At 39.2% G+C, this 27,775-nt stretch overlaps 1 protein-coding gene across 2 annotated transcripts in view; it reads left to right on the top strand.

The window, feature by feature from the left end:
• Tti1 (Telo2 interacting protein 1) overlaps positions 1 to 27,775 on the top strand; it is a 600,292-nt gene that overhangs the window by 361,959 nt on the left and 210,558 nt on the right. For both annotated transcript variants that reach the window (XR_016547507.1, XM_090382195.1), the window contains exon 13: positions 17,577 to 17,763. Coding sequence is in view for 1 of the 2 variants with exons in the window: in XM_090382195.1 (XP_090238321.1) it covers positions 17,577 to 17,763 (187 nt within the window). In the remaining variant the exon portion in view is untranslated. The remainder of the gene's footprint in view (positions 1 to 17,576; positions 17,764 to 27,775) is intronic.

Here is a 27,775-nt window from a genome sequence, read left to right on the forward strand (position 1 = left end):
ATCATAAAACACATATTTTCCTGTTTAAACCACTTATGAAGTAAGAATCATGCAGTGGAATTTTGCTGGATCCAAGGGCATTCTAGTATCACAGGTAATGAAGAGCAAACTGGGCAGCTAAACATCCTAACAGTACAATACCATCACATTACCAAGTACCATATATAGATTATTTGAAGTGCATAAAAAAAAAAAAATCTGTACATTTCAGTGTTTCAAAATCTGGAAGTCACAAATGAACAACAAATTGCTTGAAATCAAAGAAGAACCAGCCTTATGGAAATCTAGCTTCAGGCAAAACAGACAGGAAGATGTTGTTCTAGGAAGATTAACATCCAACCCATATATATCTTCTCAAGGAGGTATACACATTGTACATTATCACTTACAGTCAAGCATATACTCTTAGAGTGTACACACTATTCCCACTTCAGAAAAAATACTTTCCTTTCACTGTCACAACTGAAAGAGCATTTATCACTCACCCATATTATTAGAAACAATGCAAATTTAAATGAACTGTTTACCTTTCTTAAGCAAATACGAATATATGATTTACTCTAGGGACAAATTGGACTGATTTATTACATTAAAATATATCATAAGAATAGGCATGTTTTGGCCTCAGTTGCCCTTGTGCCCAAAAACATTAATACCAATACAAGAAAAACACCGGCCCCGGGTGCCAAGCATCTGGCGGTTCAAGCGGTTCCCTGAGTGATTTCTAGAGCGTTTTTATCAAAGCTACAGTTATATTCATTTGTAAAAGTTTTCTTACGTTTCCATTAATTATTTGTTAACTTAGTATTTCGAATTGTAACTAAGTTACAGGAAGGAAAACCACCTTTCTTTTTTCCATTACACTAACTTACTAACCTTTACACGCTTGGTCACTCTTGTGGCACTATTCCTGCCTCCCCGTGGCAGGGCCAGTAACCTGGGAGAAGAAATCCACCGAAAATGACTGTTCCTCATACTGCACTCTATCAGAGCTGCCCCTGAGTAAACTGTCCCCATTCCTTGTCCAAAAATGCATAGGGTCTGCTGCAGGTTCACCAAAAACAGTAAAACCACTCCAGTCTGGGGATCTTCTGGTAGAGACCATGAAATCCCAGCATTCCAAAAAATTATTAAACATGACTACTTTTGGCAGACAACCAATAAAAGTTACTCCCCATGCCACCCTAAACTCCTCGAAGGGAGTAATCGCAGAATGGGACTTGTTAACTGTATCAGAGGAGGAGATAGTTCAAGAGCTATGTAAACAAAAAGTCATGCAAGCAAGGAGAATTATGACTCAGAAAGATGGTGTCCTTGTTCCCACTAGGAGCATAATTCTCACTTTCAGCTCTCCCATCCTACCATCATCTGTTGAAGCAGGCTATCTCTATTGCCGTGTCTGTCCTTACATCCCAAACCCAATCAGGTGCTACATGCCAAAAATACGGACACTCCCAAACTGCATGTCGAGGTGAGTCAGTATGTCCAATTTGTGGATCGAAAGAGCACAATCAAACTGAATGCACTGCTACGACTTCTGTTTGCCCAAACTGTAAGGGTGATCACCCAGCTTTTTCCAAAAGTTGCGAACTTTGGAAGCAAGGAAAAAAAATCCAGAAATATAAAGTTGAGAATAAAGTGACATATTCAGAGGGGAGAAGGCAAATACTAAAAACAGATCCAAAACGTACATATGCAATGGCTGCTAAACAATTTCAGTCAATAGGTACACAAACAGATGTTGCGGTTCCCCTAAATATGTCCATCGCTAATTGGGCACGATCTGTGCTCTCTGCCCCCAAACAGTGTCCTTCGCAACAAAAAACTGAACAAGCCTGTAATACCCCAATTACCATTCCAGCTAATGTAAACCCAACAGCAAAACAAAAAGTGACAGAAACCATGGTACTGAAACCACCAAATTCAACTAGAATGGATATTGACCAGCACAGTGACTCAGAAGATGCCATATTAGAACTTCATGCGACTGATGAGATGGACGTAACACGTCCCTACTTTCCAAAGAAAGACAAAGGAAAATCAGATCGATGCAAACAAGTCACAACTAAAAAGCAGTCAGAAACAAAAACAACCAACAAAACTGCTTAATGGAAAGAATTCTTCAGTGTAATTGTAGAGGGTTTCACAGTATAAAAGATGATATATGTAATCTCATCCACCATTATGATCCAGCTGGCATATCCCTACAGGAAACTTATTTAAATTCACAAGTGTGTCCTACTATAAAAGATTATTCTATCTTTAGAAGAGATAGAAATATCGACTCGCCAGCCCGTGGAGGAGTGGCGGTTCTTATAAGAAACAACGTACCATCCAAACATATTGCTCTTCACACTCCTTTTGAAGTAGTGGCAATGCGCATTGAAATTGACATCACTCTTACAATAGCATCTATATATATATATATATTCCTCCTAATTTCTCATTTTCTTCAGATGACCTAGAAAATCTAATAGAACAGCTACCGTCTCCTTTCTGCTTACTTGGAGACTTTAATGCTCATCATCCAATGAGGGGATCTCCAACAATTGACAAGAGAGGCAAGTTAATAGAATCTCTTCTGGACTCTTATCAACTTACTCTTTTGAACACTAGTGAACCTACCTATATTCATTTTTCTACAGGATCCATGAGCACAATAGACCTGTCAATCTGTTCTCCCTCTGTATATAGTATTATGGAGTGGTCTGTTCTTGAAAATCCACTAAACAGTGATCATCTTCCGATTCTTTGCAAGCTGCAAACACGAGTAAACTCTCCTTCACTGCATCGCTTCACTTGGAAATTTCGTAGGTCACACTGGTATGAATATTCATCTCATGTGCAGTTAGACAATAAAATAATCCAATCTCAAACCATAGACAATGTCACAGAACATGTAACTAATCAAATATTACAAGCTGCTACCTCTGCAATACCAAAATCTTTCCCGGGGAAACGGAAACATAGTAATTACTGGTGGAATCAAGATTGCACACACGCCAAACAGTACAAAAATAGAGCTTGGAATTTATTTCGTAAATTTCCCACAACTACCAATCTAATTAACTTCAAAAGACCGAAAGCCAAGTTCCGCCAAATAAGACGAAAAGCAAGGAAAGATGCCTGGATTAGCTTTTCCTCGAGCATAAACAAGGATACAGACAGCAGAATTATCTGGAGGAAAATACAAACGCTTAATGGCAAATACGTTCTGTCCCCAGCTACAATACTAAACTGGAAGGGAAAGAGTTGTCATCCCCGGGAGAAATAGCAAATGCCTTAGCGGAATCATTCGCCAGTATATCAGCAGTAGCCTCCTACAAACCAACCTTTCAGCGAATTAAAAAACTGCAGAGCAGCATAAGATTAATTTTTCCACGAGAGTTTCACATCCATATAACCAGCCATTTACATTAACAGAACTTTTTGGAGCGCTCAATAAAACATCAAATAGCACTGCTGGTCCAGATGAGATCTACTATATAATGTTAAAACAACTGAACAACAGAGCAAAAAGATCATTGTTAAACTATTACAACCGAATATTCTTAGAAAATGCTTACCCAATCTCCTGGTGTCACTCAATAGTTCTAGCCTTCCCAAAGCCCGGAAAGGATCGTACCTTTCCACATAACTATAGGCCAATTTCACTGACCAATTGTTTAGGCAAAGTCCTGGAAAAAATGGTTCACACTTGGTTAATGTGGTTCCTGGAAACTAACAACTTGCTAAATAGTAATCAGTACAGGTTTCGAAAAAACCGTTCCACCTTAGACGTAATGATAAAAGCAGAGGCAAATATACATAATGCCTTCATAAGGGGACAGCATCTGGTCATGCTTAATCTAATATTGAGAAAGCCTTCGATACCACCTGGCGATATGATGTTCTTCAAGATCTTCATTCTTTCGGCTTGAGAGGTCATTTACCTCAATTTAATCAAAGCTTCCTATGCCATAGAACTTTTCAGGTCCGATACATGAATAATTTAAACATTTGAACAAGAGGAAGGTGTACCACAGAGTTCCATTCTCAGTCCAACATTATTTGCAGTAAGAATCACCAACATGACAAGGGATGTACCAAATACAGTACAATCGTACATGTTTGCCGATGACCTCATCTCTACTCAATCCCAGACTATGAACATCATTGAAAGGCAACTTCAAATTGCTATAGCTAGAATAGAATCATGCGCGTTGCGGAATGGTTATTCCCTAGCAGAAAAGAAGTCTACTCCTATTCATTTCTGTAAAAAATGGAAACTACATCCAGATCCAGAAATATTTTTAAATAACAGCCTGATTCCTGTCACTAACAATTTCCATCTGTTGGAGTTACATTTAGATAATAAACTTAACTTTGCTTCCCATATGGCATACCTCCGGAATACTTGTCTCAAACTGAATATCCTAAGAGCTGTCTCTGCTATGTCCTGGGGTGCTGACAGAAACTCTCTCCTACATCTCTATAGAGCTTTAATAATATCCTAAGAGCTGTCTCTGCTATGTCCTGGGGTGCTGACAGAAACTCTCTCCATCTCTATAGAGCTTTAATAAGATCGCGCTTGGATTATGGAGCACTTGTCTACGACTCCACCAGGAAAAGTTCTCTGTTACGTCTGAACACCATACAGCATAGTGCTCTTAGGATAGCTGTTGGAGCCTTCAGAACATCTCCGGTTCACAGCCTGTATATTGAGGCAAATGAATCCCCTCTGCATCTCAGGAGAAAAGTTTTATTGTTTAATTATGCAACAAAGATTGGAAGTACTCCAGCCCACCCCAGCTGGCACTATCTGTTTGATCCTCAACACACCCTGCTATATCACAATAAACCTAATGAAAACCACCCCACAGGGGTTCGACTGCAAGAACTCATGATCAGTTGGAAAATTAACTTTAAGAATAAATTCAAGACCTTGCTACTCCTGAACCTCCCTGGACTGAATTCATACCTCTCTGTGACAATTTCTTTTCAAGATGGGGAAAATCCTCCCTGGCAAATACCAACTTTCAACAGCTACATAAATTGCATTCTTTGGAAAACTCAGAGGAAGTTCACATCTATACTAACGGCTCCAAAACAGATACGGCTGTTGTTGCAGCAGCAGTTTCCGCCACTTTCTTAACAGCTGCCTCTCTTCCCACTGAATGCAGTATCTATACTGCAAAATTATTTGCAATAAAACTGGCTCTAGATAACAAACAAATATCATATCAAACAATTACTGATATATACAGACTCTTTAAGTTCAATCAGGGCCTTTCAATCTACCTTTCCTCCCTCTCATCCTGTTCTTAAAGAGATCCGGTCTAAATTATTTTACCCTCAAAGAGCACAAAAGGTGACATCATTGTACACATTGGCACTAATGACATTAAGTGTAGGAGATCTGCAGATTTATTAAACCAATACAGGTCAATACTGAAAAAAAGTCACGAGTTAGGGTTACATTTGAAAGTGTCTGCAATCCTGCCCAGACATGATAGGCGGGAGTATATGATGAGAGCCTTGTCAGTCAATTCGGCCCTGGAGAGATTGTGCAGGCACATGGTGTAGAATTTTTCTCAGTGTAGTCTGTGCTTGTTAACAGGAGAGATAGCTTCTCCATGGATGGGATACACTTAAATAGAAAGGGTGCAAGAATATTTGCTGATGCTATCGAGGCAGCGTTAGTTGGGTCGGAAAACTGCTAGCCTTGGGGGGTTGGATTCACAGACTAATAGGTTAACAGGTGCTGCAGGCAGAGGTGGAAATGATTTTTGCACTGCTTCTACTGGAATGAGCAACAGCCCAGAAAGCCAGTTGCTGGGGATTTCAGGAACTGCTGGGAGTTCCTGAAATCCCCATTCTTGAATCAAATGCCAGTAGAGGCGTTTGATGCAAGAATGCCTCTACTAATGCAAAAAGAGTTGTGAAACAAGTAAATACATGGGTGTGTTAGAGTAACTAACAGTAAGAACAGGTGCATGTATACTTGCACCTGTTCTTACTGTTAGTGATGTACACCAGTGTTAGGAGTATAGTAAACAAATTTGATGAATTTGAAGTGCTGGTTAAGACATTGAAGGGGGATATGAGAAATGTGATGTTACTCAGATAAAAGGGATGCAGAATTGGAATTTGGGGAGTACAATGTGTACAGAAAGGATAGGAAGGGAGGAGGGGTTATGCTGTTAGTTAAGAAACACACAAAATATAAGGAAGTGCATCTGGTTGACATAGATGGACAGTGCAATGTTGAGTCAGTTTGGTGTGACATAAGTTGGGGTTTTTTTTTTTTTTTTGTTAGTTGCTGGCACATCAGCTTCTATGGCCATATTGCACCTCCCAAGGTTTTTTCATTTTGTACTCTGATCCAAGCCCGAGGTGGGATTCGAACCTGCGACCTTTTGGTTGCCAAGCAGGCACTTTACCTACCCAGCTAGTCCGGTCAGCATGATATAAGTATTGGGAAAGCAAAAATGAGGGTATGGGTTTCTTTTAGGCCTAATGACTCTCATGAGTACAGTGCAGAATTATACAGAGAAACAGAGTGGGCCAGTAAATGACTGTCTTATAATGGGGGATTTTAACTTCTCAGATATAGACTAGAACTTGTGAGTTGGTTTTTGTGGATTTCTTGAATGATTGTTTTCTACGGAAGCATATTAGAGAAGCAACAAGAGGGAGTAAAACTCTTGATCTGATTATCAGCAGTGATTATTCATGCATTAAGAATTTACAGATAAAGGAACCACTAGGTAGCAGTGATCATCATCAAGAGTAAAGGGAAGGGTTTTTGCTTTCGTAAAGGCAACTGCAGTGGTCTCAGAGATTTTTTAGGTTCTATACAGTAGGACCAACTGATGATGTTACCAACAGCAAACTTTAAATGAGAAGCATTCAAGGAAGTAATCTTGGAAGATACTAGGCTTTTTGTTCCAACTAAGAAATACTGCTCTAGGTACAGGCCCAAATTGGATGTCAGATGAACTAATGAAACTCATGGCAGAGAAGAAAAATGCATGGGATGCACATAAATTGTCAGGTGACACAGAAGCCTATGGTAGATACAAGCTAGTCTGTAATCAAGTTATAAAGGATTTTAAAGAAGCGGAGGCAGATTATGAAAAATCTTAGGCAAAGAATGCAAAGAAAAACAACAAAGACTTCTTTATTTTTTATACACCCTAAAAGGAAGACAATGAATCAGATTGGTCCACTTGATATCACTTGTTTGACTGTAGATGATCATTCTCAGATAGTTGCCAAACTAATGAGTATTTTTCATCTACATTCACACACGAGGAGTTATTCAAGGAGGAGAGGGCCAGATGTTTATCACACTCTAACAGGGAGTTAAATGATTTTGTAATAACTGGGAGCAAAGTGGAGGAGAAATTGTTGAAGTTAAACATAAGAAAGGCACCTGGGATGGATGGGATCTATCCAGTTATATTGAAGGAGGCAGCAAAGGATGTAAGCAAATCCTTAGCCATAATTAGGAGAGCATTCTTGGACTCAGGGGGTAGTCCCCACACACTCGAAATGTGCAGATGTATCTCCAATTCACAAAGGGGATCATAGGGTGACAAGAGTAATTACAAACCTGTTAGTTTGACTTCTGTTCCAGGGAAAATAATGGAGTCACTGGATAAAGAAGCATTGCAGGATCATTTAGACAAGACTGCAGCAATAATTCAGACACAGCATGGGGTTTGTCAAGGGGGAGTCTTGTTTGACCAATTTGATTGGATACTGTGATGTGGTCACAAAGGAACGGGATGCAAAAAATAATTTTGATATCATATAGATGGCCTCCGTAACCAAGTGGGCAGGAGCGGGAGTGCAGTAGCACACGCTCTTTGAGTAGACCGGGGTTCAAGCCCCTGACTGCTGAATACGGTCAATCTGCCAACCTGCACTGGACCAGCATGGCAGATTATGGTCCATTTTCCTCAGCATGAATTGTTGAGGAGGCTTCCATCCTGCAGTGGGTTGATAATGGCTGCACTTTACTTTTACTTGGATTTAAGAAAAGCTTTTGATACTGTTGCACATGGAAGACTACGTTCAAATTGGAGCAGTATGGCATTATGGCCAGGTTGTGGTCAATGGGTACTGCTCTACATGGACTAATGTTATTATTATTGTCCCTCAAGGTTTATTGCTAGACCCATTGTTGTTTTGTATATATTGAACAATGATATGGATGAAGGTATATCAAGCTTAATGTCAAAGTTTGCAGATGATACAAAGGTTGACAGGGTTGTTAGTGACAATAATGACAGTATCCTGCTGCAACAGGATCTGGAAAAGTTTGATAAATGCAAAGTACTGCATATGGGTAGCAGTAACCCCAGAGAAATGTACAAAGTGGTGTTACACTCAAGGTAGTGGAGAATGAAAGAGACCTTGGGGTAATTGTGCAGTCATATATGAAGTTTTCTGAGCAGAGTAGGTCATGGGCCGACCGTGTTAGCCGGGTGGGTAAAGTGCCTGCCTGGCAACCCAAAGGTCGCGGGTTCAAATCCCGCCTCAGGCTTGGATCAAAGTACTGCAAAAACCGTGGGAGGTGCATTATGGCTACAGAAGCCGATGCGCCAACAACTACCAAAAAAAAAAAAAAAAAAAAAAAAAGAAGAAAAAAAGTAGATCATGGGGTCTTGCCAATGATATACAGGAATTTTGCAAGCAGGGATAAGGAGGTGATTATCCCCTTGTATAAGGCAATGGTCAGGCCACACCTTGATTACTGTGTACAGGTCTGGAAGCCTCATTTGTGGAAAGATGTAGAGTTGCTAGAACAAGTACTGAGAAGGGTAACAAGGCTGGTGAGGGGAACAAAGGAGTGCTCTTATGAAGAAAGGCTTAATTTCTGCAAATTGCAGCTTCTGGAGACTAGGCACCTGTGAGGCAGTCTGATTGCGGTGTATAAAGCCTTGAAGGGATGAGCATTCTTAATCCTGAGGGGGTTCTTCCTCTTACTCAGATTACAAACCTGTGGGGGCATAGATTCAAACTGAGGAAAGACAGATGTAGAATAGATGTGTGAAAGTTTGCCTTTTGCCAGCGGGTAGTCGATTGCTGGAAAAAACTTCCATGTATTGTTGTGGAAGTTGATAGCTTAAATAAATTCAAGGCAGAACTAGACAAACATCTGGAATGAATGGATCAGTGTAATGGGAAGGGGGTTTTTTTTTTGGCTGATGCTGTATAAACTTGCTTTCTTACATCATGTGCCTCTACTAATTCTAATGCTAATGTGATGGTACCTCATCTTGTTGCGATATTACGTTGTTTCAGTCTTGTGTCAACTGTGGTAGCAACCAATGTCAAGGTAGGAAATGCCATTCATGGTGTCTTCACCAAAAAAGAAGGCCCCAAAAATCTTTTACATGGATATTGCACAGAAAAATGTTTACTTTTGAACTGTCCCGTTCATATTCCACAGTTTCGTGTGTTTCTGACTCCCCCAGATATGAATGTTGCATCGATTCACTTTACCACTGAGATGGAACATGGCTTCATCAGTAAACACTAATCTGGCCGTTAAATTTTTGACAATATCATACAGTTCTTGGGTGTTACAACAAAATTCAAACATAGAAACTGTCATTTTGTTTTAAGACTTGTAAAAAATATGTTAGGATGCATGGAGAGTTCCATTCTGAAAATACTCCAAACGCTTTTCTATGGAATCTCAAACTCTCTACTGGCCTTGTTAGTGGTATGTGGGGACTCCTGAGATACACCTGCTACCCCATTCTACATTTGTATCATCTCTGCTTTTGCAGATGCATCTATTCTCCACGAACTTCCTGTACCACTTAAAAACACACTGGAATCTATCTTGCATATTTTTAGGTTTAGGCTATTTGTTTTTTGGACCTTTTTTCATATTTGGGTTGAAATTTTTAAGTTTGATGTTTAAATTGGATTAAGTATTGGTGTTTAGATTTGAAGATTTTTAAATTTAAATTTTTCTTAATTAGCTACTTTTTCCTCAATGAGTAAGATGTTCCATGTCCTTGGTGTACATTCTGAAATGAATGTAAACTATTTTACTTGAAGGGAAAAACAGATGCAGTGATTGTACGTGTTGTTGCTTTTCAATAGGTGCATTTAGCTGTGTTGACTCTGACAAATAAAGGAAGCCTTCAGGGACTTAATTTTGGAGGAGACTAGGATTTTCATTCCAACTAAGAAATACTGTACAAGGTTTAGGCCTAAATGGATGTCAGATGTACTAATGAGGCTCGTGGGAGAGAAGAAAAATGTATGGGATGCATATAAAGTGTCAGGTGACACAGAAGCCTATGGTAGATATAAACTGGTCTGTAAGCAAGTTACAAAGGTGGTTATGCAGGCAAAGGCAGATTACGAGAAATCCTTGGAAAAGAAAAACAGCAGAGTTCTTTACTTACATAAACTTTAGAAGGAAAGGGATGAATCAGATTGGACCACTTAACATAGATCAGTTGACTGTTGATGGTCTTGCTCAGGTAGCTGATAAACTGAATGATTATTTTGCATCTACATTCACACATGAGGAGTTATTCAATGAGGGGAATGCCAGAAGTTTATCAAACTCTAACATTGAGCTAAGTGATTTTGTACTAACTGTGAGAAAAGTGGAGGAGAAATTGTTGAAGTTAAACATAAAACAAGGCACCTGGAGTGGACAGGATCCATCCACTTATATTAAAGGAGGCAGCAAAGGAAGTAAGCAAACTCTTCAGCCATAATTATGAGAGCTTCCTTGGACTCAGAGGTTTCCCATGGACTGGAGGTGTGCAAATGTATCACCAATTCACAAAGAAAGTTCTAAAGGTGACAGGTAACTATAGAATTGTTAGTTTAACTTGTTTTCTGGGGAAAATAATAATGGAGTCACTGGTTAAAGAAGCATTGCAGGATCATCTAGACAAGACTACAGTAATAGTTAAGACACAGCATGAGTTTGTTAAAGGGAGGTCTTGTCTGACCAATTTGATTGGATACTATGATGTGGTCACAAAGGAACTGAATGCCAAAAATAATTTTGATATCATATACTTGGATTTCAGGAAAGCTTTTGATACTGTTGCACATGGAAGACTGCTGCACAAATTGGAGAGGTATGGCATTAAGGGTAAGTTGCTACAGTGGATAAAGGGATGGTTGAGTGGGAGACGACAGAGAGTAGTAATCAATGGACACTGCTCTTCATGGACAAATGTTGTTAGTGGAATTCCCCAGGGTTCAGTGTTGGGCCCATTGTTGTTTTGTGTATTTATCAATGATATTGATGAAGGTATATCAGGTTTAATGTCTAAGTTTGCAGATGATACAAAGGTTGGCAGGGTTGTTAACGACAGTAAAGACATTATGCTACTCCAACTAGATCTAGATAAGTTGGGAAAGTGGGCTGAGAAGTGGCAACTGAAGTTTAACATTGACAAATCCAAAGTACTGCATATGGGTAGCAGTAACCGAAAAGAAACATACCAACTGTGTGGTACTACACCCAGGGAAGTGGAAAGTGAAAAAGACCTTGGGGTAATTGTTTAGTCAAATATGAAGTTTGCTGAGCAGTGCAGATGGGCTGCTAGGGCAGGTCATGGAGTCTTGTCAATGATATATAGGAATTTTGCTAGTAGGGACAGGGAGGTGATTATCCCGTTATACAAGACAATGGTCAGGCCACACCTAGCGTACTGTGTACATGTCTAGAGGCCTCATTTTAGGAAGGATGTAGAGCTGCTAGAACGAGTACAAAGAAGGGCAACAAGATTGCTGAGGAGAATAAAGGGATGCTCTTACCAAGAAAGGCTGAAGTTCTGCAAATTGAAGCATCTGGAGAGTATGCACATGCAAGGTGATCTGATTGAGGTCTATACAGCTTTGAATGGATTGAGCAAGCTGAATGCTGATGGAATTCTTCCTCTTGCTCAGATTAAGAACCTGAGGGGGCACAGATTCAAATTTAGGAAAGACAGTTGTAGAATAGATGTCCGGAAATTTGCCTTTAGCCAGCAGGTAGTTGATTGGTGGAACAGACTTCCATCTTTTGTTGTGGAAGTTAATAGCCTAAATAAATTTAAGGCTGAGCTGGACGGGCATTTGGAACTAATGGATGGGTGAAATGGGAGGGTTTTTTTTTTTTTTTTTTTTTTCTTTTTGGCTGATGCTGCACAGGATGCAAGAAAGCAAGCTTATGAGCTTGCTTTCTTGCATCCTGTGCCTCTACTAGTGCTAATATTAATATATATTATATATATGTATATATAATATATATGAGTATAATAGTGATTGTCGTGTGCCACAAAATTTTAGAATCTTTAAAAGTGTGCCCAAACAATGAAAAGGTTGAGAAACACTGCCCTAAAGGTACATGTACCAACAATTCAGAATTCTGGTTAGAGCTAATTTAAATTAATAATGCAATTTTCTTGGAAGTAAAAAAGTTATTTATTACCAAGGATAACTTCACAGAAACTCTGCTTTTTCAATGATTTTATACATCTCTTCTGATGGCAAGCAGGAATATCTTATGTATATACAAAATCTTAATTAAATAAAATCAATAAGAAAGTTAGAAAATGAGATACTAGCTTAATCACTATGTTAACAGCCATCTTACATAAGAGGGTGTCATCCAAGAAGCTGTGTGTATCTGACATATTCCTTCTCGGTAATCCTCTGTAATGACAATGTAGTGGTTTTGCCAGTTATCACTTGTTTGGAGATGTCTGTGTTGGAGTCCAGTCACAGAATGGAAGAATTTATTAAGGCTTCGTCAGTAGCAGCACAAGTTAGCCAATCTCAGGAAGAAGGTGGACGATTTTCCCTGCTGCTTCTGCCTTAAGTTATTTCTGGGTTTTTCCACCTTCACAACATGCAATTTTAACCCCTAAACACACACATCCACAAACGTAATATACAGCGGTGCAATATGGCTTCAGTTATCTCTAAAACCAATCTATTGTGCCTAAACATCAACAATAACTTGGCATGCTTTGTCAGCAGCAGTAGAAGATGCATGTGATCAAGGGAGCAAAACCTGCAAAAAAAGCCATTGTTACGTTGTGTGGAATGCAAAAACTGCTATTCATACTAAAACTTGCATTGTGATTTCACTTTAAATTTATGAAAAGTATAAATTCATTTTGATAATCATTCATTTTTTTTTGTATTACTCTGAATTCATGCCCGTGATTGACTAATTTTTAATAATTTCTTTTATCATCCTGTCCAGTTATTTCCATTGTTGTTTAAGAGATCTATAATGTCTTTCTTTTAAATAATTTCCAAAGGGAGCTGATTTAAGGTAAGTTGTTGTGTCAGTGTGAACACCAATGGAAAAAGAGAGAAAGAGAAAAAAGAGAGACAGAGCAGCAAAGCAAAAGGCTCAAGCTAATGGGAGTGCTGTGGCTCAGGGGAGAACTGAGGGGGGGGGGGACAGTTGCCCTCTGAATCACACCCTTTTAAAATGCACTACTTGCTTGATGTTTGTGGAGCAGTCGGGTACTGGACATGATACTGCAATGGGGAATATTTTTGTGTGTGCGCGCGATGCAAGGAGTGTAAGGAAATCAGCGACAACTCAGCGTTGTTATGGGCCTATATGAGAACTTGAAGGACAGGGTGGATGCCCTCGAAGGATTAAAAGTGAGGGGCCCATCAAGCTCTCAGCTGCCCACACCAATGCCAGAGCTTGCACTTGGTCATCACGCAACACAGCGGCAACCCTCAAGGCAGAATGCGCTGGTCCCAAAGGAACTAGTAGTTGCTGGTGACTCTATTGTCAGGGAAACGGGAAACATGCTTTGTAAAAAGGATAGGTGGAACAGGACCAGGGTATGTCTGCCAGGGGCAGAGGTTGATGATGTTATAGAGTGGATATCATCTTTTAAGGGCACAAAAGGTGATATAGTTGTACACGGCACTAATGATATTAAGAGTAGGAGACCGGCTGAATTACTTAACAAGTAGAGGTCACTGTTGAAAAAAAGCAGTGAGTTAGGGTTGAATTTGAAAGTGTCTGCAATTCTGCCCAGACACGATAGGAGGGAGTATATGATGAGAGCTCTGTCGATCAATTCGGCCCTGGAAAGATTGTGCAAGGCTCAAGGGGTAGAATTTTTTTCAGCCTGGTCTGTGCTTGTTAACACGAGAGACTACTTCTATAGGGATGAGATACACTTAAATAGAAAGGGTGCAAGAATGTTTGCTGATGCTATCGAGGCAGTGTTAGGTGGGACGAAAAACTGCTAGATTGGGGGGATACAAGGACTAATAGATTAACAGTAGCCACTGGCAGAGGTGAAAGCGATTCTTGCACTGCTTCTATTGGAATGAGCAGCCTGGAAAGTAAGGTGCAGGATATTTCAGAGATGACTGGGAATCATTTGGGTACAAGTAAACACATGGATTGTGTTAGGGTAGCTAAGAAAAAGAACAGGTGCATGTATACTTGCGTGTACACCAATGCTAGGAGTTTGGTAAATAAATTTGATGAATTTGAGGTATTGCTCAAAGCATCAAAGATGGATATTGTTGGGATATCAGAGACATGGTGTCATATAGATATAAGTAATGCAGAACTGGAATTTGGGGAGTACAATATCTACAGAAAGGATAGACAGGGTAGGAAGGGAGGAGGGGTTATGCTATTAATTAAGAAATACATAAAATCCAAGGAAGTGAAGCCAGTCGACATTGCTGGACAGTGCAGTGTCGAGTCAGTTTGGTGCGACATAAGCATTGGGAGATCAAAATTGAGTGTAGGAGTGTGCTATAGGCCTAATGACTCTGATGAGTATAATAAGAAACTGTACGGGGAAATAGAGTGGGCCAGTAAATCGGAGAGTCTTATAATGGGGGATTTTAATTTCCCAGATATTGACTGGAATTTGGGGGCTGGTCACTCACACACTAGCAAGGCTTTTGTGGATTTATTGGATGATTGTTTTCTACGTCAGCATGTTCGGGAGGCAACTAGAGGGAGTAATACTCTTGATTTGATTATCAGTAGTGATAATCAAATGTTTTGTTAACCCCTGGCACCACCATGCCGTGACGGGACTAAATGTATGTCTATCATTGCTGCAATTAAAGATTCTATTTTATTCTATTCTATTCTTCATGCATTAAGAATCTGCAGGTAAATGAACCACTAGGTGGCAGTGATCACAGTGTGCTGAAGTGGGATTTACTCAAGGAGGTAACTACCATCAGGTGTAAAGGGAAGGGTTATTGCTTTCGTAAAGGCGACTACGATGTACTGAGACAGTATTTAAATTCTATACAGTGGGACCAACTGATGATGTTACCAACAGCAAATTCAAAATGGGAAGCATTCAAAGAACTTATCTTGGAAGCTACTAGGCTTTACATACCAACTAAGAAATATTGTTCAAGGTTTAGGCCTAAGTGGATGTCAGATGAACTAATGAGACATATGGCAGAGAAGATAAATGTATGGGATACATACAAATTAACACGTGCAGAAGTCTATGATAGATATAAGTTGATCTGTAACCAAGTTACAAAGGAGGTTAGGCAGGTGAAGGCAGATTACGAGAAATCTTTGGCAAAGGATGCAAAGGAAAACAGCAAAGAGTTCTTTACTTATGTAAACTCTAGAAGGAAGGGGATGAATCAGATTGGTCCACTCGATATCGATGGGTCAAATGTTGATGATCCTGCTCAGGTAGCTAACAAACTGAATGAATATTTTACATCGACATTCACACATGAGGAGTTATTCAGTGAGGGGAATGCCAGAGGTGTATTCAACTGTGGCAGTAAACTAGAGAATCTTGTAATAACTGAGAGTAAAGTGGAGGAGAAACTGTGGAAGATAAACACAAGAAAGGCACCCGGGGTGGATGGGATCTATCCAGTTATATTAAAGGAGGCAGCAAAGGAAGTAAGCAAACCCTTAGCCATAATTATGAGAGCTTCCTTGGACTCAGGGGAGGTACCCACAGACTGGAGATGTGCAAATGTGACCCCAATTCACAAAGGCTGACACAAGTAATTATAGACCTGTGAGTTTAACTTCTGTTCCAGGAAAATTAATGGAGGCACTAGTTAAAGAAGCACTGCAGGATCATTTAGACAAGACTTCAGCTATAGCTCGGACACAGCATGGTTTTGTTAAGGGAAGGTCTTGCCTGACCAATTTGATTGGATACTATGATGTAGTCACAAAAGAATTGGATGCAGGGAATAACTTTGATATTATATATTTGGATATTAGAAAGGCTTTTGATACTGTTGCACATGGAAGACTGCTGCACAAATTGGAGCAGTGTGGCATTGGTGGCAAATTGTTGCTATGGATAAAGGGATGGTTGAGTGGCAGAAGACAGAGAGTGGTAATCAATGGACACTACTCATCGTGGACTAATGTTATTAGTGGAGTCCCTCAGGGTTCAGTGTTGGGTCCATTGTTGTTTTCTGTATTTATAAATAATATTGATGGTATATCAAGCTTAATGTCCGAGTTTTCAGAAGATACAGAGTTGGGCAGGGTTGTTAAGGACTTCTGAAGTTATGCTGCTGCAACAGGATCTGGAAAGGTTGAGCAGATGGGCTGAGAGGTGGCAAATGAAGTTTACCTTTGACAAATGTAAAGTACTACATATGGGAAACAGCAACCCCAGAGCAACGTATCAACACTGTGGTGCTACACTGACAGTGGTAGAGAATGAAATGGACCTGGGGGTAATTGTGCAGGCGGATATGAAGTTCTCTGAGCAGTGCAGATGGGCTGCAAGAGTAGCTCATGGTGTCTTATCAATGATATACAGGAATTTTTCTAGTAAGGATAGGGAGGTGATTATTCCCTTGTATAAGGCAATGGTCAGGCCACACCTTGAGTACTGTATACAGGTCTGGAGGCCTCATTTCAAGAAGGATGTAGAGCTGCTGGAACAAGTACAGAGAAGGGCAACAAGGTTAGTGAACGGAACGGATTGCTGTTACGAAGAAAGCCTTAAGTTTTGCAAATTACAGTGTCTGGAGACTAGGCACCGGCGAGGTGATCTGATAGAGGTGTACAAAGCCTTGAATGGCTTGAGCATGCTCAATGCTGATGGGATACTGCCTCTTGCTCAGCATAATCACCTGAGAAGGCATAAATTCAAATTGAGGAAAGACAGATGTAGGATAGATGTGCTGAAATTTGCCTTTAGCCAGCGGGTAGTTGGTTGGTGGAACAGACTTCCATCCCTTGTTGTGGAAGTTGATAGCCTAAATGAATTTAAGCCTCAGCTGGACAGGTATTTCGAACGAACGGAGGGGTGAAGTGGAAGTTTTTTTTTTTTTTTGGGTGATGCTGCATAAGCTTGCTTTCTTGCATCATATGCCTCTACTAATGCCAATTCATTGTTTTCCATTTCTGTTACAATTTTATTATCAGCTGCATCACTTTTCATTAACTATTACATTTGGCAGTATTCAATGATGGCTGATTCAGATTATGTGTTCAGATTGTAGCAGTATAAGTAATATGTTTGTTGTTTTTAATGAATGCAATGCTTTTATGCTTTCAAATTTCTTTCTCTCTCTCTCTCTCTCTCTGTTGTATTTACTAGAATCCTTCTGGAAGAGTATCTCTCCAGAGACTTATGGGATAATGAAATCATGCCTTCTGAACACAACAGAAATCTTGTTTGCCTGAATTCATATAAAGCGTCTGATGGATGTCTGTCATCACAAAAGCTGAATGGCAATATTCTGCTGTCTTGCTTATTATTAGAAGGTATTGCTAAATTCTCACAGGTAAGATTAATTTTTGTAATGAACTGCTCTTTTAACACTTGAATAATATAGAGTTAGTTGATTTATTAAGTGCTTTTGATCTTATTACATTAAACTTATAATAGGTGACATTTCAGGATCACTGCTGGATCACATTAGAACAAATTAAATTTACATTCATATAAATTTTATAAATAACAATTTTACCGCAGTAGTTCACAAAATAATAGTTTTGAAATAATGGTTAATTAAATTATTATATCTAAAACAGCATACCTCTTAACCACTGTTCATATCTTGGCTTATTAGACAAGCCAAGTCTAGTTATATCAGATCACAGGTAAGACTTACTTAAAAAAGAAACTTTTAAATGTCTTTAACACTTGTCTGAGTTTTCAGGCCTCATCAGAAAAAAATAAATTTTGAATAATCCTATGGGATATGATAAATTTTTTTATAATCTGAGAAAATATACTGAGGAAATTGTTTCTTTGTTATTCATTCTTTTTTTCTTAGGTAAAACTTTTTGAATTCAGTGAGACATTCATTTCTGGCTTCATTTCTTTGAAACAGATTATCTTTTGATTTTGACTATCTTTCACCAAATTACCATGTAAAAAGGCAAATGCTGATATCCCTGAATGTTTAACTTTGCTATCCATACTTCCTCTTCAGTATTATAAATACATGGGATCCCTGGTATCCGAGTATTCATTATCCAAGTCCCCACAGTTACGAGGATTTGAAAATTAAAGAATTAAAGCTTTTTCCTTGAGAAAATTGACCAAGCACTTGAATATTTTTTGTGAGAACGATCTTCATGCAAAAAATGTTAAGTGCGAAGTTAAAGACATAACTAAATGTTACGGCACAATTTTATCTGAAAAAATACGACAAAAAAAAACATTAACAACTCTGAATTCATTCTTTATTCATACATCTGAAAAATAGTGTAACTTCAATAAACTTTACGTAACCTTACATTGTGTAACATATTATAATAAAAAAATGTCTAATAAAATAATTTTCTCATTTTTCAGTTCCTTCATCCATTTTTTACTATGTAAAAGTACATAATAAACATTACTACAATATATAATATCGGTGTAGATATACCATATCTACTCATCCTTCACAATGAGTTGCCCATGTATTGCACTACTTCGAATAAATAATGCTTCACTTTCAATACCAGGGTACCTGCCCACCCTCCAATGAAAAACCGACTGCCTTTGAAATGGTGCCATCTAGGTGGCACCCACCAAGAATAAGTAACAATAGTCTTCTCTATTAGTGAAGCATTACTTATTTGAGGTAATGCAATACATGGGCAACTCATTGTGAAGGATGAGCACAACATGAGATATGGATGAAATGATGCTTTTCACACTACTACCATAGTTTTTCTTTAAGGGTTGTCAATAGTGTATCTACACCGATATTTTATAGATATAGAATCTTAAACTCTTAAAATATTATGCCTAGTTGCGGGCGCCTCCGTAGCCAGGTGGGAAGGAGCAGCAGTGCATAGCACACGCTTCTTGATTATACAGGGGTTCGAGCCCGTCACCACCAAATACGGAAGATGCGGAAAGGTCAGGGAATGACCACCGCATATCCCGGAGCGATATGGCCTTAGTTGCTAATGCTCCAAAAAACCAAATAACATAACAAGCCTAGTTGCATTTAGTTTTAGTTAAATAATAAACAGTACAAAAATTGGGCCCCATTTTAAGTGGAATTTTCTGGAAACAATTATCCTTGGATAATGAGGATCCCTTGTACATTCTTTCCAACCTTTACCAATTTTTCATTAAATTATGCAGACTTTTTTTCTTAATGATTTTGTTTAAAGTTTATGATTAAAATAAAAAGATTTAATCATTATAGCATTAGTTTCCTTACCACAAGATCATACCAGCCCCTAACTACTGATATCCTAGCTCTTATTGCACTGTCTATAAAGGCTGCTTTGGATTTGTGTGTGTAGCGGGGGGGGGGGGGGCGATTTTCAGACAGAAGGTGGAGTTAATGTGGAAACGCCACCCCCTATTACCACTTCTGGTTGGAATTTTTATTACCAACTGACTGACTGAAAATCTTGCCTTATTGAGCAGACCCTTTCAACTTCAACTTAGCTTATGGACCAAAGAAAGTGCATGCCAGGAAACCTGTAAACTTGAATTATTAGAGAACAGTATACAGCAAGTTTTGTTGCTTTGCCATAAGTGTTGTTTTCAGATATGACTAGAAATTTAACTTTGCAATTCAGTGTGTGATCTCAGTATATGGAATGCATGTCAGCAACTAAAAAATGATTTTTAAAATTCTATTGAATATGCTATAGCAAAAAAAAAAAAAAAAATACTCTATTTAAAAACAAAGTTTTGGCAGATTTTTGATATTTACTACTTATGGCTCACCTTATATGCTACTTTGATCATAGTGTGCCAGTTCTTATGGTGTATCATGCATTGAGGCCTCCGTAGCCGAGTGGGCAGGAGCGAGAGTGCAGTAGCACATGCTCCTTGAGTAGACCGGGGTTCAAGCCCCTGACTGCTGAATACGGTCGATCTGCCAACCCGCACTGGACCAGCGTGGCAGATTATGGTCCATTTCCCTCAGCATGAATTGTTGAGGAGGCTTCCATCCTGCAGTGGGTTGATAATGGCTGCACTTTACTTTTACTTTTTATCATGCATTGTCTGTATTGGTGGAAAATTTAAATCCTAAACAGAAACTTTGCCACATCTTTTGTTACTCAGTTCTCATGGCATATTCAGATATTGTGAGAGATGTTTCATAAAAACAAATATCACATTTGGATCATCTGTCATTGGATTTGGAATGACTCTATATAACTTTTCCGTTCACATATTCAGCATTGTTCACTGACCTCACTGCTCTCTTCTCTTTTCTTTCACTGCCAGTGCCTTTCTTATTGTCAGTCAATCACAGCACCCTTATTTTGAATCTTAGGGACCAACCTTCACATCATTGACCTGCTTTAGACCCTATCTGCTATTGAATTTCTTGTGGAACAATTTTCTGAGGAAATTATTCTGTACTTTTTATGTATTTCTAGTTGAATAAAATAAATTTGCTCATTGTAAACACGCATTCTTCTGGTTTATATGCCATCATGTCAAACAGTGATTCGAGTAGTTACCACTGGTTGTTGATGTTCTTCCACTTCTAAGCTGTTGAGACCAAAGTCATTCTTATACATTGTGTATTTGAAAATGTATGCAGTTTAAACTAAACTCTCTTCCTTTTTTATTGACCCTGTATTAAACAAATATAGGGTGAAATTTCGGTGGCATATTCCTTCTCTCAGAAGGAACTCTGTTTTTGATTTGAACATAATTAGGTAAATAGGCAAGTTCTCACCAACTTAATTGGTGAGAGCTTGTCAGTTTAGCATAATACTTCAGTGTGAATTTTAATACAAAAAGTTTAAGAACTCTTTATTGCATACATCACAGGCATTTATTGCAGGCACACGCAGTGCAAACACCTTTCACAACTTCAAGCCAGGGGTAAAGTTTTCCAGCTTATAAATTAGTCTTGCTTTAAAAGGTTTTTATTTTATATTATTTATTTATTTATTGTTTTTGTTTTTTCTTTTAATTTATATAACTGAATTTGCATTACTGAGATCTCAGGCAAATGTCACTAAAGTCATTAAAGTGGCAATTAATCAATTAAATTTATAAATCCTTTTAATTTTTATTGTTTAATTAAATTGTATTTAAACAGAAATCATGCCCCAGACTAGAGTAAAAAAGCAACTTGTGCAAAGTAGCGAAAGTGCTGTGGTTTGGGGGAGAACTGTAGGGGATGATTCTCCAATGCATCACAGTCTAAAAAAATGTGCAAGATGCAACGTGTTTTCTCTCTCTTGAACAGGACATGATCTAGCCATGGAGGATGTCATCTTGGGTGCAAGGTGCAGAGAATGTGAAGAAATTAAGCACCAACTCAGTGTTCTGATGGGCATCTATAAGAGCTTGAAGAGTCAGGTGGGTGCCCTCAAAGGAATTAAAATGAAGGCCCATCAAATTCTCAGCTGCCCAACTCAGCACCAGATCTCACTCTTATGCACCAGGAAACACAGCAGCAAACTTCAGGGCAGAATGTGCTGGTCCCACAGGAGCTAGTTATTGTTGGTGATTCAATTGTCAGGGAAACATGTTATGCAAAAAGGATAAGTGGAATAGGACCAGGGTGTCTGCCAGGGGCAAAAGTTGATGGCGTAGAGCAGATATCATCTTTTAACCTGGTTTAAAGGACACATAAGGTGATATTGTTGTACACGTTGGCACTAATGACATTAAGTGTAGGAGATCTGTGGATTTACTACGCAAGTACAGGTCAATGTCGAAAAAAAGTCATGAGTTAGGGTTAAACTTAAGTAGTAGTAGTAGTAGAAGTGGCATGTGATGCAAGAAAGCATGTGTAGGAACTTATGCAGCATCAGCCAAAAAAAAATAAATAAATAAAAATCACACCATTCTCGCCAAATGCCTGTCCAGTTCCTCCTTAAATTTATTCAACCTATCAACTTCCACAACGACAGATAGAAGTTTGTTCCAGCAATTAACCACCTGCTGGCTAAAGGCAAATTTCCACACATCTATTCTACATCTGTCTTTTCTTAATTTGAATTTATGCCCACTTAGGTTCGTAATCTGAACAAGTGGAAAGATCCCATCAGAATTCAGCGTGCTCAACCCATTCAAGGCCTTATATACCTCAATCAGATCACCGCGTAGGTGCCTAGTCTCCAGCCACTGCAATTTGCAGAACTTAAGCCCCTCTCTTGGTAAGAGGATCCCTTCATTCCCCTCACCAATCTTGTTACCCTTCTCTGTACACGTTCAAGTATATCTACATCCTTCCTAAAATGAGGCCCCCAGACCTGTACGCAGTGCTCAAGGCATGGCCTGACCATTGCCTTATACAGAGGGATGATCACCTCCTTTTCCCTACTAGCAAAATTCCTATATATCATTGACAAAACCCTATGACCTGCCCTGGCAGCCTGTCTGCATTGCTCAGAAAACTTCATATCTGCCTGCACAATTACTCCCGCTTTTTCATTTTCTACCACCTTAAGTGTAGTACCACACAGTTGGTACATTTCTCTGGGGTTACCTCTATCCATATGCAGTACTTTGCATTTGTCAAGGTTAAACTTCAGTTGCCACTTCTTAGCCCATCTGCCCAAATTATCTAGATCCTGTTGCAGTAGCACACTGCCATTACTGTCATTAACAACCCTGCCAACCTTTATATCATCATCTGCAAACTTCGACATTAAGCCTGATATACCTTCATCAATATCATTGATAAATATACAAAACAACAGTGGACCCAACACCAAACCCTGTTTGTTTTGTTTGTTTAGTTTGGTTTTTAGGAGCATTAGCAACTAAGGCCATATTGCTCCGGGAATATGCGGTGGTCATTCTCTTGGCCTTTCCGCATCCTCCGTATTTGGTGGTGACGGGCTCGAACCCCGGTCTAATCAAGAAGCGTGTGCTACGCACTGCTGCTCCTTCCCACCTGGCTACAGAGGCGCCTACCAAACCCTGTGTGACTCCACTAATAACATTAGTCCACGAAGGGCAGCACCCATTGATTACCACCCTCTGTCTTCTCCCACTTAACCATCCTTTTATACATTGTAGCAACTTACCCTTAATACCATTCTGCTCCAGTTTGTACAATAGTCTTTCATGTGCAACAGTTTCAACTTTCCTGAAATCCAAATAGATGATATCAAAATTATTTTTTGCATCCAGTTCCTATGTAACCACATCATAATATCCTATCAAATTTGTCCGACAAAACTTTCCCTTAACAAACCCATGCTGTGTCTGAATTATTGCTGCAGTCTTGTCTAGATGATCCTGCAATGCATCGTTAACCAGTGACTCCATTATTTTACCCGGAACAGAAGTTAAACTAACTGGTCTGTAATTACTCGTGTCACCCTTCGATCCCCCTTTGTAAATTGGGGATACATTTGCACATCTCCAGTCCATGGGAACCTCCTCTGAGTCCAAGGATGCTCTCATAATTATGGCCAAGTGTTTTCTTAGTTGCTTTGCCGCCTCCTTTAATATAACTGGATAGATCCCATCCACCCCAGTTGCTTTTCTTATGTTTAACTTCAGCAATTTCTCCTCCACTTTGCTCTCAGTTATTACAAAATCATTAAGTATCCTGCTACAATTTGTTAACCTTCTGCCATTTCCAAACCTTAATAACTCCTCGTGTGTGAATGTAGATGCAAAATACTCATTCAGTTTGTTTGCTATCTGGGCAGGATCATCAACAGTTGATCCATCGATATCAAGTGGACCAATCAGATTCATCCCCCTTCCCTTTAGAGTTTATATAAGTAAAGAAATCCTTGCTGTTTTTCTTAGCATCTTTTGCCAAAGATTTCTCGTAATCTGCCTTCGCCTGCCTAACCTCCTTTGTGACCTGATTACAGACTAGCTTATATCTGCCATAGTCTTCTGAGTCGCTTGATAATTTATATGCATCCCATGCATTTTGCTTCTCTGTTATGAGTCTCATTAGTTCATTTGATAACGATTTAGGCCTAAACCTTGAACAATATTTCTTAATAGGTATGAAACTTTTAGTAGCTTCCACGATTAATTCCTTGAATGCTTCCCACTTAGAATTTACTTCCCACTTGGTAACATCGTCAGTTGATCCCACTGTACAGAATTTAAAAACTTTCTGAGACCACTGTTCTCACCTTTACGGAAGCAAAAACCCTTTCCTTTACCCCTGATGGTAATTATATCTTTAAGTAAATCCCACATCAGTACACTGTGATCACTGCCACCTAGTGGTTCCTTTATCTGCAAATTCCTAATACACGAGTGATCACTGCTGATAACCAGATCAAGAGTATTACTCTCTCTGGTTGCCTCTCGAACATGCTGCTGCCGAAAACAATCATCCAATAAATCCACAAAATTCTGACTACTGTGTGAGTGACCAACCCACAAGTTCCAGTCAATTTCTGGGAAGTTAAAATCCCCCATTATAAGACATTCTGATTTACTGGCCCACTCTATTTCTCTGTAAAATTGTTCATTGTACTCATTCGAATAATTATTCCTATAACACACTCCTACTCTTATTTTTGCTTTCGCAGTGCTTATGTCACACCAAACTGACTCAACAGTGCACTGTTCATCTATATCAACTGGGTGCACTTCTTTTGATTTTATGTTTTTCTTAATTAACAGCATAACACCTCCTCGATTTCTATCCTGTCTATCCTTTCCGTACACATTGTACTCCCCAAATTTCATTTCTGCATTCCTTATATCTGTGTGACACCACGTCTCTGCTATCCCAATAATATCTGCCTTTGATGTCTTGACCAACACTTCAAATTCATCAAATTTATTTACTATACTTCTAGCATTGGTATAGTATACATGCAAGCATACAAGCTCCTATTCCTAGTTACCCTAACACATCCCATATACTCACCTATTTCAGGATGACTGCCATCTGTCCCTGAAACCCCCAACACCCCTCGCTCCAGGTCGCTACTTATTCTAATAGAAGTTCTGCAAGAATCACCTTCACCTCTGCCTACGGCTACTGTTAAACTAATATAAACTATTAGTCCTTGTATTCCCCCAAGCTATCAGTTTTCCGACCCACCTAACACTGCCTCGATAGCATCAGCAAATATTCTTGCACCCTTTCTATTTAAGTGTATCCCATCCCTGTAGAAGCAGTCTCTCCTGTTAACAAGTACAGACCAAGCTGAAAAAAATTCTATCCCTTGAGCCTTGCACAATCTTTCCAGGGCCGAATTGATCGACAAGGCTCTCATCATATACTCCCTCCTAGCGTGTCTGGGCAGAATTGCAGACACTTTCAAATTCAAGTGTCTGCAATCCTGCCCAGACACGAAAGGAGGAAGTATATGATGAGAGCCTTGTCAATCAATTTGGCCCTGGAGAGATTGTGCAAGGCACATGGTGTAGAATTTCTCAGTGTGGTCTGTGCTTGTTAACAGGAGAGATAGCTTCTACAGGGGTGGGATACACTTAAATAGAAAGAATGCAAGAATATTTGCTGATGCTATCAAGGCAACGTTAGGTGTGTCGAAAAACTGCTAGCTTGCGAGGATTCACATATTAATGATTAACAGTAGCCACAGGCAGAGGCAGAAATGATTCTTGCACTGCTTCTATTATAATGAGCAGCAACCTGTAAAGCCTGTTGCTGGGGATTTCAGAAAATTCTGGGAATCATGAAACAAGTAAATACATGGGCTGTGTTAGAGTAACTAAGAGTAAGAACAGGTGCTTGTATACTTGCATGTATACCAATGCTAGGAGTATAGTACATAAATTTGATGAGTTTGAAGTGCTGGTTGGATATTGTTGGGATATCAGAGACATTGTGCCACTCAGATATAAGAGAGGCAGAATTGGAATTTGGTGAGTACAATGTGTACAGAAAGAATAGACAGGATAGGAAGGAAGGAAGGAGGGGTTATGCTGTTAGTTAAGAAACACACAAAATATAGGGAAGTGCATCTAGTTGAAAAATGGACAGTGCAATGTTGAGTCAGTTTGGTGTGACATAAGTACCGGGAAAGCAAAAATGAGGGTAGGAGTTTGTTTTAGGCCTAATGGCTCTGATGAGTATAATAAACAATGTACAGAGAAATAAAGTGGGCCAGTAAATCAGTGTCTTATATTGCGGTATTTTAATTTCTCAGATATTGACCGGTATTTGTGGTTGGTCACTTGCACACTCTAGCAAGACTTTTGCGGATTTATTGGATGATTGTTTTCTACAACAGCATGTTAGAGAGGCAACAAGAGAGAGTAAAACTCTTGATCTGATTATCACCAGTGATTAATCATGCATTAAAAATTTACAGATAAAAAAACCACTAGGTGGAAGTGATCACAGTTTACTGATGTGGGATTTACTTTTTTTTATTATTATTAGCTGTATAGTGCAGGAAGCCTGCGTCTTATGCTGCACCAGCCAAATAAAATAAAAAAAATAAAAAAAAATTATGAATAACCCCGAGAGAGAGAGAGAGAGAGAGTAGAAGGGAATCACCAAGAAAGAGAAGAATGATGATATCCAGCTCAGTACCCTGGGTGTGCCAAGCCCATACTCACCAGGTGTGAGCCCCTCAGGGGTAAAGGGTAGGGTTTTTGCTTTCGTAAAGGTGACTACAGTGGTCTCAGAGATTTTTTAGGTTCTATACAGTGGGATCAACTAATGATGTTACCAACAGCAAATTCTAGAAGGGAAGCATTCAAGGAAGTAATTTTAGAAGCTACTAGGCTTTTTGTTCCAACTAAGAAATACTGCTCTAGGTTTAGGCCCAAATGGATGTCAGATGAACTAATGAGACTCGTGGCAGAGAAGAAAAATGCACATAAATTGTCAGGCAAAGCAGAAGCCTATGGTGGATACAAGCTACTGTAATCAAGTCACAAAGGAGGTTATGCAAACAAAGGCAGATTATGAAAAATCTTTGGCAAAGGATGCAAAGAAAAACAGCAAAGACTTCTTTACTTATATATATTCCAAAACGAAGGGGGTGACTCAGATTAGTCCTCTTGATATCAGTGGTTTGACATTAGATGATCATTATCAGATTGCTGCCGAACTAAATGAGTATTTTGCATCTACATTCACACAAAAGGAGTTATTCAAGGGAGAGAGGGCTAGATATTTATCAACTTCTAACAGGGAGTTAAATGATTTTGTAATAACTGAGAGCAAAGTGGAGAAGAAACTGTTGAATTAAACATAAGAAAGGCACCTGGGGATAGATGGGATCTATCCAGTTATGTTAAAAAGAGGTGGCAAAGAAAGTAAGCAAAACATTAGCCATATATTTATGAGAGCATCCTTGGATTCGTGGGAGTCCACACGGACTGGAGAAGTGCAAATGTATCTCCAATTCACAAAAGGGGATCAAAGGGTGACAAGAGTAATTACAGACCTGTTA

This window comes from Mastigoproctus giganteus, chromosome 10, assembly GCF_048544385.1.
Source record: "Mastigoproctus giganteus isolate SK-2022 chromosome 10, ASM4854438v1, whole genome shotgun sequence".
NCBI classification, from domain to species: Eukaryota; Metazoa; Arthropoda; class Arachnida; order Uropygi; family Thelyphonidae; genus Mastigoproctus; species Mastigoproctus giganteus.